Source organism: Bubalus bubalis, chromosome 10, assembly GCF_019923935.1.
Source record: "Bubalus bubalis isolate 160015118507 breed Murrah chromosome 10, NDDB_SH_1, whole genome shotgun sequence".
Classification (NCBI taxonomy): domain Eukaryota; kingdom Metazoa; phylum Chordata; class Mammalia; order Artiodactyla; family Bovidae; genus Bubalus; species Bubalus bubalis.
In genome coordinates, this window is record NC_059166.1 from 32588552 (window position 1) to 32603329 (window position 14778).

A 14778-nucleotide genomic window follows, 5' to 3' on the forward strand; every position below is an offset into this window, starting at 1 on the left:
TCTTTAATGGTTTTGATGCAAAAATAAATAAATAAATAAACTTTCCATGCTCAGTTGTAAGTCCTAGCCAGTACGACCGACTTTGCTAAAGGAAACCTGAAAACGTCACAATAATCTATGTATTGAGTTCTAGGAGATCTCTACCATTACAATATTGTAAAGTAATTAGCCTCCAATTAACATAAATAAATTTATATTTAAGAAAATAATGCCTTTTGGTGATCTTCTTTATACTACTAAAGCGTTTAATCCTATCACGCTTCCATTTCACTTCTTGATCTTCCTTTCTACGGAACTGCAAAAAAGAAAGTCATCTAGGGAGAACACCTTAGGGTATCCAAGGGCACAGGCATAGTCTAGCATTTTCAGTCAGAGGATGAATCCCTCCCTCATCCCCACGTTATCGTCTTCATTCTGACCTCTGCTGACCCCCTCCCTCTGTGACAACTTGAGTCTATTCTCCATTGAGTCCTTCTCCCCACTCACCAACCACACACAATTCTCTTCTAATTTGAAAAAGGCGCTCCCTTCAATACTGTTCTGTGCTGCTTCTTTCAAAACACATGCTTCCTCTTACTTTCCCAACATCTTAGAGGTGTTGAACCTCTAAGATGTCTCTACCTGCCACAAATCAAACAGCACTGTATCCTGAAGGGCCACCAATGGCCTTCTAATCAGCAAATGAAAGAGCTTTGTTCTCAGTCCCCATTCTACTTGTCTTCTTGAAATGTCAGAAAGTGATAACCAATACCTTCTAAAAATTATGCTTGGTCAGTGGCTCTGCAGGCAGGGTTACCCTGACCTCCTTCTGTTTCCCTATCTCAGTCTCTCCAGATCCATCTTCCTCCTTCCACTCCACAAACATGGTGTTCGCCCATGTGTATCCTCACCTGGGAGGTGTTCTCCCAGGTGTATCCAGGATGTATCCTTCCGTCCTTTTTGGTGGTTGTCATTTAGTCACTAAGTTGTGTCCGAATCTTTTGCAGCCCCATGAACTATAGCCCACCAGGCTCCTCTGTCCATGGGATTTCCCAGCAAAAATACTAGAGTGGGTAGCTCTTTACTTTTCCAGGAGATCTTCTTGACGGAAGGGTTGAACCCACTTCTGCACTGGCAGGCGAATTCTTTACCACTGAGCCACCAGGGAAGCCCTTCTGTCCTTTAGCCAGCTATAATTTCCCCTTAGGTACAACATCTTTAAAAATACTCTTTTGCTCTCTCCGACCAGCCTAGACATCCCCTCATGGCACAACAGAGCCAGTTGCTATTTTGACAAGTTCTCAAAAGTTATAAATTCAAACACATCTTTCTGGTTACTGAAATCACTGACACTTGCTCTTGAACTCTCTTACTGGTACCCGCTAAGCCTGAAACTCTAGGATAAACCTTGCTTTTTCCCTCTGCACATCTACCACTCACCTTCCTCCTATTAACCCTGTTGGTTAATTATCCAAGTTCAGTAAAGTTTTTTTCAAGTTCTTTTTATTGAACTCTCTCCTAGCTTTCTTTCAACTATTAGACCAGGAGCTGGCTAAGTATGGTCCACAACCTGCCATTTGTTTATGTACATAAAGTTTTATTAGACCACAGCAATGCCCATTCATGTATGTGTTACATATGGCTGCTCTTACACTCCACCAGCACAGGTGAGGAGCTGCACAGAGACTGTATGGCCAGAAAACTCAAAATTATTTACTGTCTTGACTTTTACCAAAAAAAAGTTTGCTGCCCCTGGTTGAGCCTTTTTCAGCTCACACATAAACTGCTTCAAGGGCCCCTACACCATCTTCCATGCCAAGTTTCACACTTTCACTAATCTTCCTACCATCTGGTTAATTTTCCTAAAACATCATTTTAAAAATATTATTCTCTTGCTCAAAAATTATGGGACTTTCCATTATGTCCAAGATAAAAGTCCGAAGGCAGAGCAGCATCTCATGTAACTCTGTACTTTATGTTGTGACGGGCACCTTGCTGGACACCAAGCACCTTGTAAATACAGAAGTTTGGCTTCAAAGACTCTTTTGAGTATGGTCTCAGGACTTCCTAGCCTGAGTTCCCACTGCTCTGCATCTTTATCCCCAAAAAGTTTCTGATTCAGTCATTCTAATCCATCTACAGTTCCAAGGCAGGCTTTACTGCCTTATATTTTGCACTTCTGAGTCTTCATTCTTACTATTCACCAGACCAGGACAGGTCCTTTTGTGTCCATACAATTCCATCCTTTCTTTCAAGATCAAATTAAGGTATGACCTAACCTATCTAGAATTCCTTTCTTGGTCTTTCTGAAACAGACTTTCCCTGTTGATAGCAGAGTACTTCATATTTTATACAGCTAACCTGGCAATGTTGTTTTGATTTCTTGCTTAAATTCTGTATTATCATGTGCTTGCCTTTTCATCCCATCTCCCTCAATAAGTTAACATAGCACATTATATTAAATGTTCAGATAAACCTCCTCAAATATTTTTCAGGGAATAAATTTGTAAACAAATGGCTCACTGAAGGCAGATCTGTGATTCTTGGCTCCCCCCAGAAAACATCTGTCCATATCTAGGGACATTTTTGACTGATTGTCACTAAAGAGAAGGAAGTAGGGGAGGGAAGAAAGTGCTACTGACATCTAGTGGGTGGATACCAGAAATGCTTCTAAACATCACCCAATGTACAGGACAACCCCCCTACTACAAAGAATTATCCTGTCTAAATAGGTTAGACATTCAACAATGCTGAAGGTGAGTATCCCTGATGTAGTTCAATCCTTTACTAAACTGGGATCCTAGAAACATCGTATCTACAAACATAGCAATAAGAAAATACTACTTGTTGAGTACTTTCTTCTAACTTTGTAACTTTGTCAGAAAAGGTCAGTTTTCATTTCAATTCCAAAAAAAGGTAATGCCAAAGAACGTTCAAACTACTGTACAATTGCATTCATTTCACATGTGAGCAAGGTAATGCTCAAAATCCTTCAAGCTAGGCTTCAGCAGGACGTGAACTGAGAACTTTCAGATGTACCAGTTGGATTTATAAAACACAGAAGAGCCAGAGATTAAATTGCCAACATCCGTTGGATAACAGAAAAAGCAAAGGAATTTAAAAAAAAATCTACTTCTGCTTCACTGACTGCGCTAAAGCCTTTGACTGTATGGATCACAACAAACTGTGGAAAATTCTTCAAGAGATGGGGATACCAGACGGCCTTACCTACTTCCTGAGAAACCTGTATGCAGATCAAGAAGCAACAGTTAGAACAGGACGTGGAACATGGGCTGGTTCCAATTTGGGAAAGGAGTACATCAAGGCTGTATATTGTTACCCTGCTTATTTAACTTATATGCAGAGTACATCATGTGAAATGCCCAGCTGGATGAAGCACAAGCTGGAATCAAGATTGCAGGAGAAATATCAACAATCTCAGATATGCAGATGATACCACTCTAATGGCAGAAAGCAAAGAGGAACTAAAGAGCCTCTTGATGAGGATGAAAGTAGAGAGTGAAAAAGCTGGCTTAAAACTCAACATTCAAAAATTGAATCATGGCATCCAGTCCCATCACTTCATGGCAAATAGATGGGGAAAAAGTGGAAACAGTGATAGAATTTATTTTCTTGGCTCCAGAATCACTGCAGACAGTGACTGTACCCATGAAATTAAATGACACTTGCTCCTTGGAAGAAAAGCTATGACAACTTCAGTTTAGTTTAGTTGCTCAGTCATGTCTGACTCTTTGCGACCCCATGAATCACAGCACGCCAGGCCTCCCTGTCCATCACCAACTCCCGGAGTTCACTCAAACTTACATCCATTGAGTCGGTGATGCCATCCAGCCATCTCATCATCCTCTGTCGTCCCCTTCTCCTCCTGCCCCCAATCCCTCCCAGCATCAGAGTCTTTTCCAATGAGTCAACTCTTCGCATGAGGTGGCCAAAGTACTGCAGTTTCAGCTTTAGCATCATTCCTTCCAAAGAACACCCAGGACCGATCTCCTTTAGAATGGACTGGTTATGACAACTTAGAGTGTATTAAAAGGCAAAAGTCTGTACGGTCAAAGCTATGGTTTTCCCAGTGGTCTTGTATGGAGCATAAAGAGGGCTGATGCTTTCGAAATGTAGTGCTGAAGATTATTGAGAGTCCCTTGGAGAGCAAGGAGATCAAACCAATCTTTGGGAAATCAACCCAGAATATTCATTGGCAGGATTGGTGCTGAAGCTGAAGCTCCAACACTTTGGCCACCTGATGCAAAGGGCTGACTCATTGGAAAAGACCCTGATGCTGGGAAAGATTGATGGCAGGAGGAGAAGAGGGCAACAGAGGACTAGATGGTTGGATGGCAATTCCAACTCCATGGACCTGAGTTTGAGCAAATTCCAGGAGATAATGAAGGACAGGGAAGCCTGGCATGCTGCAGTCCATGGGAGCACAATGAGTCAGATGTAACTCATGAGTTGTTCAGCTTGTTGTTCAGAACAACAATTTTGATAGAAAATAAAGACATGAAAGATGTTTGAATACCTATTTGGCTGTAAGCTGGCTTTTTCTTCTAAAAGGGGTTAACCCAGTTTCCAATAACCCAGATATAATATTTGCTCATTGGGAAACTTGAAATAAGAGAATTCACTGGCTTTGGTAACATATACTAACTGTGGCATAACTCAGTGCTTACGGGTGTTATGGTTACGGTTGTGTTAGGATCAAGCTGCTATCTTATGTAAACTGTCATCTGTAAATGTGAATGCCCTAGAGTTCAGTCCTTTCAATTTATCTCTATCTAGATTTAATCTCTTGGTGATATCAACCAATAACAGTTGTTTAAACATCATCAATACCCTGAAGACTCCCAAATTTATATTTCAGGTTCAACCTTCTCTTCCAGGTTCCAAATGGTTACAACTGACTCCCCAACTCATTTTTCAAATAATAGGTAAAATGTATTATGTCCCTTTTAATCCAGTTGCTTTAATACTTTCCTGGGAAGCTGTCCTTCATGCAGGGACTCCACAATTCAATCTTCCTCCATCTTGGAGCCCAGCCATCTTTACCTGTCACCTCCTCCTCATTTTCCAAACACTAGGCAAACGTAGAGACTACAGAATCAGGCACAGGTTTCTCACTGCCTCAGTCTGGAAATAACACGCACATCACTTCCCTTAAACTAGCTATACCACCCTGTCTAAGGGTAAGGAGTCCATGAAGGATAGTCCCAGATGCACCAGAAAAAAGTATGAAACAGAATTGGTGAAAGCATAGCAATGACTCTGTTGCAGGGTCTAAAACTGAACTCCTGATCTCCGGCCTCAACCTGTTCTTTCTAACTCATTCCATCTCAGTAAATGCCGAACCCCATCCTTCCCACTGCTCAGGACAAAGACCTGGAAGTCGAGGTCTTTCTTTCACAATCCACATCTAACCTGTCAGCAAGTCCTCTCAGCTCTAGGTTCAAACCATATCCCGAATTCAACCATTTCTCACTACTTCTACTGTTATCTTGTCCATTTCACATCTGAATGTTTAGAACAGCCCAGTTTCTACTCTTGACCTCAAAGAGACCATTTTCAACACAGCAGACATTTTGATCTTTTAAAAACTTAAGTCCCATCATGACATCCCTAAGCTCACCCTCAAATTGTTTCCCATGTAACTCAGAGAAAAGCTCAAGCTCTTATAATGGCCTAAACACCTCTACACAATCTGTCTCCTTACCTGCACGCTCCCATCATGATCACTTCCTTATCTCCCCCCTTGACTACCCCACTACTGGCACCAACACTGGCCTCCTTTCTATTCCTTAACTATATCAGGTATGGTGCCATCTCACTTTTTTCATAGTTACTATTCCTTCTAACAAAAACTCACTTTCCCCAGATACCCAGGTGGCTCCTTCAAGTCTTTGCACAATGCCATCTTCTCAGTGACAGCCTCAGTTCAGTTCAGTTGCTCAATCATGTCCAACTCTTTGCGACCCCATGGACTGCAGCACTCCAAGCTTCCCTGTCCTTTACCAACTCCTGGAGCTTGCCCAAACTCATGTCCATCAAGTCAGTGATACCAATCAACCATATCATCCTCTGTCATCCCTTTATCCTCCTGCCTTCCATCTTTCCCAGTATCATGGGCTTTTCCAACAAGTTAGTTATTCACATCAGGTGGCCAAACTATTGGAGCTTCAGCATCAGTCCTTCCAGTGAATATTCAGGACTGATTTCCTTTAGGAAGCCCCCTGACTACTCTTCAAAGCCCACACTTTGCCCCATCCACACACCTTAGCTCCAGAATGTCCTGTCCCTCTCCCTGCTTTATTTGGTTTTGCTGGATGCACTATTACTTTCTAGTATCTAATATTGTTTTCCTGTTCATCTCTCCCTGCTAAAGTATAATAAACTCCACGAGAATCATATTTGTCTATTTTGTCCACCGAGTATCTCCAACATTTAAAACCATGCTTCAAATATAGCAGCTCCTCACAAATATCCATTGAGTAAATTAGTAGCCATTGCCAAAATCTCATTTTAAACTATTGGTAACTTTAGAACTTAACAACTTACAACCATATATTAAGCTAAAACTTGGGCAGGACAGAAATTGTAATATACTCATAGTTTAAACTTTAGCAAAATTCCTGACAGAGAGTAAACAGTAATTATTGGTTTAATTGAATCTGTTGAATTATTACCAATTTTAATACATTCTGCTTATCCCTGTTCTAAAATTTAGCCATGACAATTGTGTGGCTGACTTGTAATCATAGTGGAATAACTTACATTTCCCTCCATATTTTAAAAATCTTTTCCTTTTGGTTAAGTAATTTGAGTCAACTCTTTGCATGAGGTGGCCAAATTATTGGAGGGCCACTCATTGGAAAAGACCCTGATGCTGGGAGGGATTGGGGGCAGGAGGAGAAGGGGATGACAGAGGATGGGATGGCTGGATGGCATCACCGACTCGATGGACATGAGTTTGCGTAAACTCTGGGAGTTGGTGATGGACAGGGAGGCCTGGCATGCTGTGATTCATGGGTTCGCAAAGAGTCGGACACAACTGAGCGACTGAGCTGAACTGAACTGAGGTAATTTGAGATCAAGTTGCATTGTGACAAGGTTGTGACAGCCAGAAAGCTGTGATGATGGAGTGTGAGCTTGCCAGCTTATTCCAGAATCCATGCTGCTGCACACATTGTCTTACCTGTTTTCATCAACGTAAATGGTTTTCAGATGCTTTAGGTACTCTATTATCTAATTGCAAAGTAAAGCTATAATTGATAACTGGGATCTACATCAATTCTGAAAAGGACTCAACTTTAAGCAGAATTCTGTTGAATTCTGAAGTACATTGTCCAGTTCGATGCTATAAAAATTACATGTTGTAAATATGGTTCTTTTGACTAATTAAAATGCCAAGTTTTTCCAAACAGATTTATAGCCTCAAAACCAATAAGCTGATTTTGGCTATATCTGAATAAAATACACTGTGTGCATGATGCTTAAATTGATTAGACTATCCAAGATAAAAAAACAACAGAGGACTAATAGGATTTCTAGATATTGATAATGCTACACTAATAAAAATGAAAAAGTGATTTTAAACTGAAACTAATAAAAATAATTCTTTTCTTGCATAGAGTTGAAACACTGATAGAAGTTGTTGATTCTGAAGCTCTACATCTAGATGGAGAGTGTGTTGGTATATTCAATTCCATACAACAGTTAAAAACCTGTCCAAATACCTCAGAAAGCAGTTCAGGTTTTAAAGATGATCTAGTGGCTACAGGCAAAAATGATATTGTAGAATCTCTAAAAACAAAGAGCTAAGGAATAATTCTAAAGTCATTTGGTAGTCCAGGCGTTAAAAACAGACAGAAAAGAGGTTAGTTTATTAAGCTAACTCTGGAATTTTAATATGCATTATTAAATTAGCAGGTTTGATGCAAGAAAATAAACACTAGTAATGTCTACATAATATATGAACTTCTAAAAATACTGCTGAAACACATGATGTAAAATATGGATCCAAGGGATGTGACTTAATTTAGACTTCACTAATTGAAATATGTCATCAGTAATGTAAGTTAATTGATTCAGTAATAATGCAGGAAAATTCAGGCCCTTAATGTTTAATATTAGGGAATGCAATTGCATCATAAACTGTAATTCATTTTACCTCATTTTATTTAGTAAACACTAACATTTTACTATGTAACATGTAATACTTGAACTTATAAACAATATTTTTTAAAACCTTCTAGTTTGATGGTAAATTTAGGCCAAATGCCCTCTCACTTTGATATGAATAAGTCAGACTAGAAAAAATCTGTGGAAATCTTTAAAAAAGACTAAAATTTTTCAATGTGTAAGGATACTCTAGGAGCTATAAAAACATAAATACTGATTAGTCATTATTTGAATACAAAGAATATAATATATTTTAGAGTATCAAAGGTATTTCTGATTGTTAGTATAAATACTGCTCTGCATAATCTATATTCATGTTTATTTCTATTAATAAGAGCAACATGTCATTAAAAACTGTAGTGAGCTATAACTGGATATAACAAACTGCTTCTAAGTAATTATAAAGTTCTAATAAAGAACTTCAAATATGAAAGTTAAATTTTACTTTAATTGTTTACCTCTTAAAATTTCCTAGATCCTCTAAACCAGACTGCAAAAAGTAATCCAGATAAATGCAAAAAAAAAAAAAAAATACTAAGGACCAAAATTTGTTTTGATCACATGCTGTTAAAAACTAGTGTTACATGTTATACGCAACTGTTTTAAATAAGTGATAGATGAATTCATGAGTCAGTAATCCATTCTGAGAATAACATCTTGGCTTTCTAACATTTGTCAGGCTATTCACTAACATACCTTACTAACAGTATATAAGCGCTTTGAAGAAAACATTTATTGAATGTCAGTAAGAATTGTGCTAAGAAGGAAGGATACAAGATGATCAAGACCCATTATTACTCTTAAGTAGTTTATAATCTAGTAGAGAGGCAAATAAACAGATAAGATTTCAGCTGTGTGGGGTAAGTCCTGGGGTAGAGAGGCAAATGCCGCAGGGTACAGCAGCACAGCACAGGGGCCCGACCCAGGGCAGCCGACTGCCTGGGGAAGGAGGAGGAAACCTGAGAGCCTTACTCAAGGGAGTGAAACCCAGAGCGAGTATTCAAGACTTACATGTTCTCCAGTGAGGAAGAGGCTCATCTGGGAAGAAGTTAGAGTACTAGCAAAGACATAGAAACCAGAGACAGCCTGCGAGATTCAGGGAACCGAGAGAAGCCAAAACTAAAACTATAGATACAGGCAAGCAATGAAGTCTGAGTGCTTTACTACACACTTTGGATTTTTCTCTTGAAGGCAAGAAAGAGCCTGTGAAGGTTATTAAGTAGAATAAGGATGGGATTAGATATGTAAAGGGCTTCCCTGATAGATCAGTTGGTAAAGAATCTACCCGCAATGTAGGAGACACCTGTTCAATCCCTGGGTCCAGAAGATCCGCTGGAGAAGGGATAGGCACCCACTCCAGTATTCTTGGGCTTCCCTTGTGGCTCAGCTGGTAAAGAATCTGCCTGCAATGCAGGAGACCTGGGTTCAATCCCTGGGTTGGGAAAATCCCCTGGAGAAGGGAAAGGCTACCCACTCTAGTATTCTGGCCTGGAGAATTCTATGGACTGTATAGTCCATGGGGTCACAAAGAGTTGGACTGAGGACGACTGGACTGAGCGAATTTCACTTTAGATATGTAAATTAGGAAGACCACTATAGAAAAAACTTAGAGCAGAAAAATACAGGAGATAAAAATAAAGATCAAAAATAAGGATTTGGAACCAAAAGAACAACTTTGAGAGATACTAAAAATTAAGAATGGATACGATTTTGAAATGGGGATGAAGGAGAAAAGGATGACTTCCAGTTTTCTGAATGAACTTACTTAGTAGCTGATGATGCCATCCACTGAGATGGAAGAGAGGAGAAAGAGGGAAAAACTGGGAGAGGAAAGCTGATGGGTTCAGTTCAGTTTTTATCTGCTGAGTGTACAGACCCTTGTGCTCCAAGGCAGCTATGTCTCCTGGAAGGCAGCTGAATGTGCAAGAGTGAACATACATACTTATTAAAAACCAACTGATTTTAGGGCCAGATAAAAATAGCTGAAATTCCAGTACTTTGGCCACTTGATGCGAAGAAATGACTCATTGGAAAAGACCCTGATGCTAGGGAAGATTGAAGGCGGGAGGACAAGGGAATGACAGAGGATGAGACAGTTGGATGGCATCACCAACTCGATGGACATGCATGAGTTTGAGTAAGCTCCGGGAGTTGGTGATGGACAGGGAAGCCTGGTGTTCTGAAGTCCATGGGGTCACAAAGAGTCGGACACAACTGAGAGACTGAACTGAAAAATAGGTTCGATTCTAATCTCTGCTACTTAAAAGCTGGTTGACCTTAATATTCTCTAAGCCACAGTTTTCTTATCTGTAAAATGATGACCATAACAAACACGAAGCAAGGATATGGTAAGGACTGAAGTTAGTATACAGAAAATGCTAGATGAGCATAAGGTGTGCAATAAATGACACCTCTTGCTACATCTACACCTAGAGAAAAAACTTTTTTTGAAGTAAAATAGGTATGATATAAGTAAATTCTCTTTCATTTTATTATGAACTTTCTCTTTCATTTTATTATGAACTTTTAAAAACTTTCAGCCTATTTGTCCTTATCTTAATAAATGCCAAACATTTTTTCAAAAAGTTTTGAGACATTAATCAATATACTCTGCAAGATTTAAAGTCATTTAAAGATTTCATTCAAATAGGAATCATTTCATCCTAATGGGAATTTATTCTATGGTGATGAAAGTTCAAACAAGAAAATTCAAATGTATTTAAGACATGTGGATGTAATGGGGAAAGCTTTGGACTTGGAGTCAGAAGACTATTGTGAAGTCCCAACTCTGACTTGGGACTTAATAGTCCCAAGCATCCCTTTACACATGCACAAGATGAACAGATTGACCTGTATGTTCTGCTAAGTCTAAGGATGCTGAAGGAGAAGGATTTATGATGTTTGCAAAATTAAAGCCATCAAGCCATGAACCCTTGACAAAAACTTCACATTTCCTGTGGGTTAAAAGAGACGAACCCACTCCTGATGACCAGAGAGCAGAGACTTCCATTCTGACTCTGATCTGATCATCATCCGCAGGGGGAGAGTTTAGTACTGGGGAAGGAGAAAAAGAAAGGAGAATGAGAGTAATCTTTCCTTCTCTCGAAATCTCTCCCATTCCTACCACCAATTCAGCAGCTGGGTTTGAGCTGAAAGACCAGAAGGTCAGTCACTCAAGATTTCTGATTCTCAAACCTGGCTGAACACAAACAACACTGAGAACTTAATTAAAAAAAAAAAAAAAAAACAAATTCCACAGCATTAAAATATCACGAGGAGTAAACCCTATTAGATTTACAGGGGTTGGGTTTCATTTTGTAAAAGGTGATATGAAGCATCTTGTGTAATAACCTCACTCTAATGTTAAACCTCAGACTATATTGTCTTTAGCTTCATCTAACCGTGCTGAATCAAAAATTTGTTAAGTATACACACACACACCCTAAGGTAATTAACTGGATCTCCCTGGTTTGCACGGACTCTACCAGCTTTAGCTTTGAAAGTTCCAAGTCACAGGAAACTCCTGGGTCCCTGGAAAACAGGGACAGTAGGTCAATCTAGCTCACACATGCACGCACGCATGCACACACACACATTCTTATACAGATGGACACAAACTTTTAAGGAATGCCCAGTGTGTCAGAACAAAGTACAGATAGATAGTAGCCTTCTCACAAAGCATCGCCACTAAGATGACGTCATCATGCACTCAGGTACATGGTCGGTCACACTTTCAGACCTCAGATGCCACTGCGATCAAAAGACAGGCAGTGGATGGCATAGGTGACATATCATCACACTGACTATCATCCATTTCACTAGAGCCCATGCTACTAATATTTAAGTTCAATAACCAGCATTTAAAAAAACTACTCTGAAGCCCCTGCTTCCCAATTGCCTTTTGTCTACTTTTGTAAAAACTCGGGCATTTTCGAGGAATAACCTCTACTATTTGACGAATTTTTTAATGGTCTTTGTAATTTTTTGTTACATTTTTTCTTGCAATGATACCAGTGAAATTAAATAATAATATATAAAGACATTAGACAATGGTCATATCTATCTATAAATTAAAACCTCAATTATCATGTCATTTAAATGAAACACTAATAGAAAGCAAACTAACTTGGAACAATATCTATACATCAGAAAGCACATTACTCTGAATTTTAAAATTGAACTCATTTCAGAAATCATTTCCAGAAGCATATTATTATAACAAATATACTGTCCTTTGTTGCCTGATGGGAACATAAGATTCTAAGATCTAGTCATGATCATACAAGCAAATAATACACACATGGTAAGCATACATGTCCTCATTTGTGACATCACTAATTGTCTGTGGGCAGAACATCTGGGATGCAACTGACGGTACTGTGGGAGTGGGGAGTGAAAGGAGAACCTCCCACTGACTCCCACTGCACACACTGAAGGACTAGTATCACAAAGACACTACCAATAAATTAGGAGGAAAGGCTATATAAGTCCTTTCCCATTGAGAAATCTGAATTTTAGAATGGTTGCCACCAATCTCGTGCATTCCTCCCTGGGCAAAGTGAAGCTCGCTCAGTTGTGTCCGACTCTTTGCGACTCCATGGACTATACAGTCCATGGAATTCTCCAGGTCAGAATACTGGAGTGGGCAGCCTTTCCCTTCTCCAGGGGATCTTCCCAACCCAGGGATCGAACCCAGGTCTCCCGCATTGCAGGTGGATTCTTTATTGGCTGAGCCACAAGGAAGCCCTATAAAGACCTTAGCAAAATAAGGAAATCCCTTCAGGACTGTGGTTGCCATCCTTAAAGTGAACAATAGGCATGCAAGTGATATGCTTCACCTTTCATACTCCTGACATTCAACCCCACATGCACCATCCAAGTACCTCTGGAATAAAACCTAATAAAGGAGGTGTGTAAAACTATTTAGACAGTAAAAAACACTTTGCACAATTTCAATGCCCTAATCTTTCTATCATTGTCTTTACAAGCAGACAATCAAGGAAGACCTCAATATATGATATCATTAAGCAGAAACAGTATACATTTCCAAAGGTATGTTTTATGATCTTGAAAGAGGATTCAAAATTTGACTAAAAATATGTTTAAAAAACTTGCTATGTAAAAAAAACTTGCTTTTTACAATATATCCCTTCCAGTATGATTTTGAGTCTTCTTACCACAACATTTTTCAGTAAAACTGAGATTGAATTACGACTTACGGATTGCTCATTTAAATCCTGGGAGTCTTCCATGTGGTTTTCTTACTTCTCCTGCCACCCCCAAGTAGAAGCAGCTTCCTCCAATTAAAAATGGACTATCTGAAACAAAACAATGAAAACAAAGTGGAAAAATGAAAAAAGTTATCTTTTAAAATTATTTGTAAAGTTACCAAAACTTTGATTTACATGATAATAATCTGTAGAGACATTATTTTTCAAGAACAAAATTTCTTAGTATTGTTCCCATATCTGATAGAAATGATGACCTTGAAAATCACATCATAGTAATACTGAGATAAGTAAACAGCTACTTAGGCATCCTGCAGATAAACAAAAGCATCTGAGGACAACTTCAGAGACCCAGGGTGCAGTAAACACCCAATGTGTTATTTTGCTGAGAGAGGTCTGTCATTAAGCAATTGACAGATTAAAAGTTAAAAGTCTGTGTTTTGTGTTAGTTGCTCAGTCGTATCCAACTCTTTGAGACCCCATGAACTGTAGCCCGCCAGGCTCCTCTGTCCATGGGATTCTCCAAGCAATAATACGGGAGTGGGTTGCCATTTCCTTCTCCAAAAGTCTGCATTAACCATTCATTTTCTAAAGAATATAAAATTGAAGAAATATAATGTGTATTTTAATATGACAGCTCTATACTACAGGAAAATTTGTCTCAATTGCCAGATGATCAAATTCTGTTCTAAAAAATATAATGTGATAAAATGCATGCACAATTTTTTAACAAGAATGAAAATAAGACTATCATGATAAAAAAGTATTACAGAAATATGTAAGAAGGAAAACTGGTCAGTAAACTACTCAAAAAATATTCATCTTTACTTGATATAATACATTAAAAATTTTCCAGGTAAACTGAAGTCTAAATATACTCTAAGAAAAACAGGCATATATATTTTAAATTCCCATATAGAGAAGACTTATATAATAGAAGCAATGGAATATAACACAAAAAAAGCCAAACACCCCCTTGAGTTCCCCCGCACACCCACAATTAATCACAATTAAAAGATACATGAAAATATAGAAGTATCTCTGCAAATATCAAACTAATAATAAGCTAATGTCCTTGACATAATAAAGAGCTCTTACAGTCTAAACAGAAAAGCATATGCTCTCCTACAGAAAAATGGGCAATCACCACAAAACAATGTTCAAGCTCACTAATCTATGAAATGCACTTTAAATTATTAATGATACATTTCCAGCCCTTCATATTCTAATTCTAAAGTAAAATTAAAAGAATATGAGTTTACAAAAAGATCTCTATAAAAAAGTGTTCATTATAAGCATAAACACAGATATAAATTATTAAACTTACATTTCAAGGAATATTTAGAGACATCAAAAGTTTTCAAAGATATCATTTAAGTGG

The 14778-nt window shown here is 38.6% G+C and overlaps 1 protein-coding gene across 21 annotated transcripts in view; it reads right to left on the reverse strand.

The window, feature by feature from the left end:
* The window catches only part of EYA4 (EYA transcriptional coactivator and phosphatase 4), a 358824-nt gene that overhangs the window by 268752 nt on the left and 75294 nt on the right, over positions 1-14778 (reverse strand). For all 21 annotated transcript variants that reach the window (XM_025294511.3, XM_044924207.2, XM_006059291.4 and 18 more), the window contains one exon: positions 13389-13487. In XM_025294511.3, coding sequence (XP_025150296.2) covers positions 13389-13421 — 33 coding nt within the window. In that variant the 5' untranslated portion in view covers positions 13422-13487. The remainder of the gene's footprint in view (positions 1-13388; positions 13488-14778) is intronic.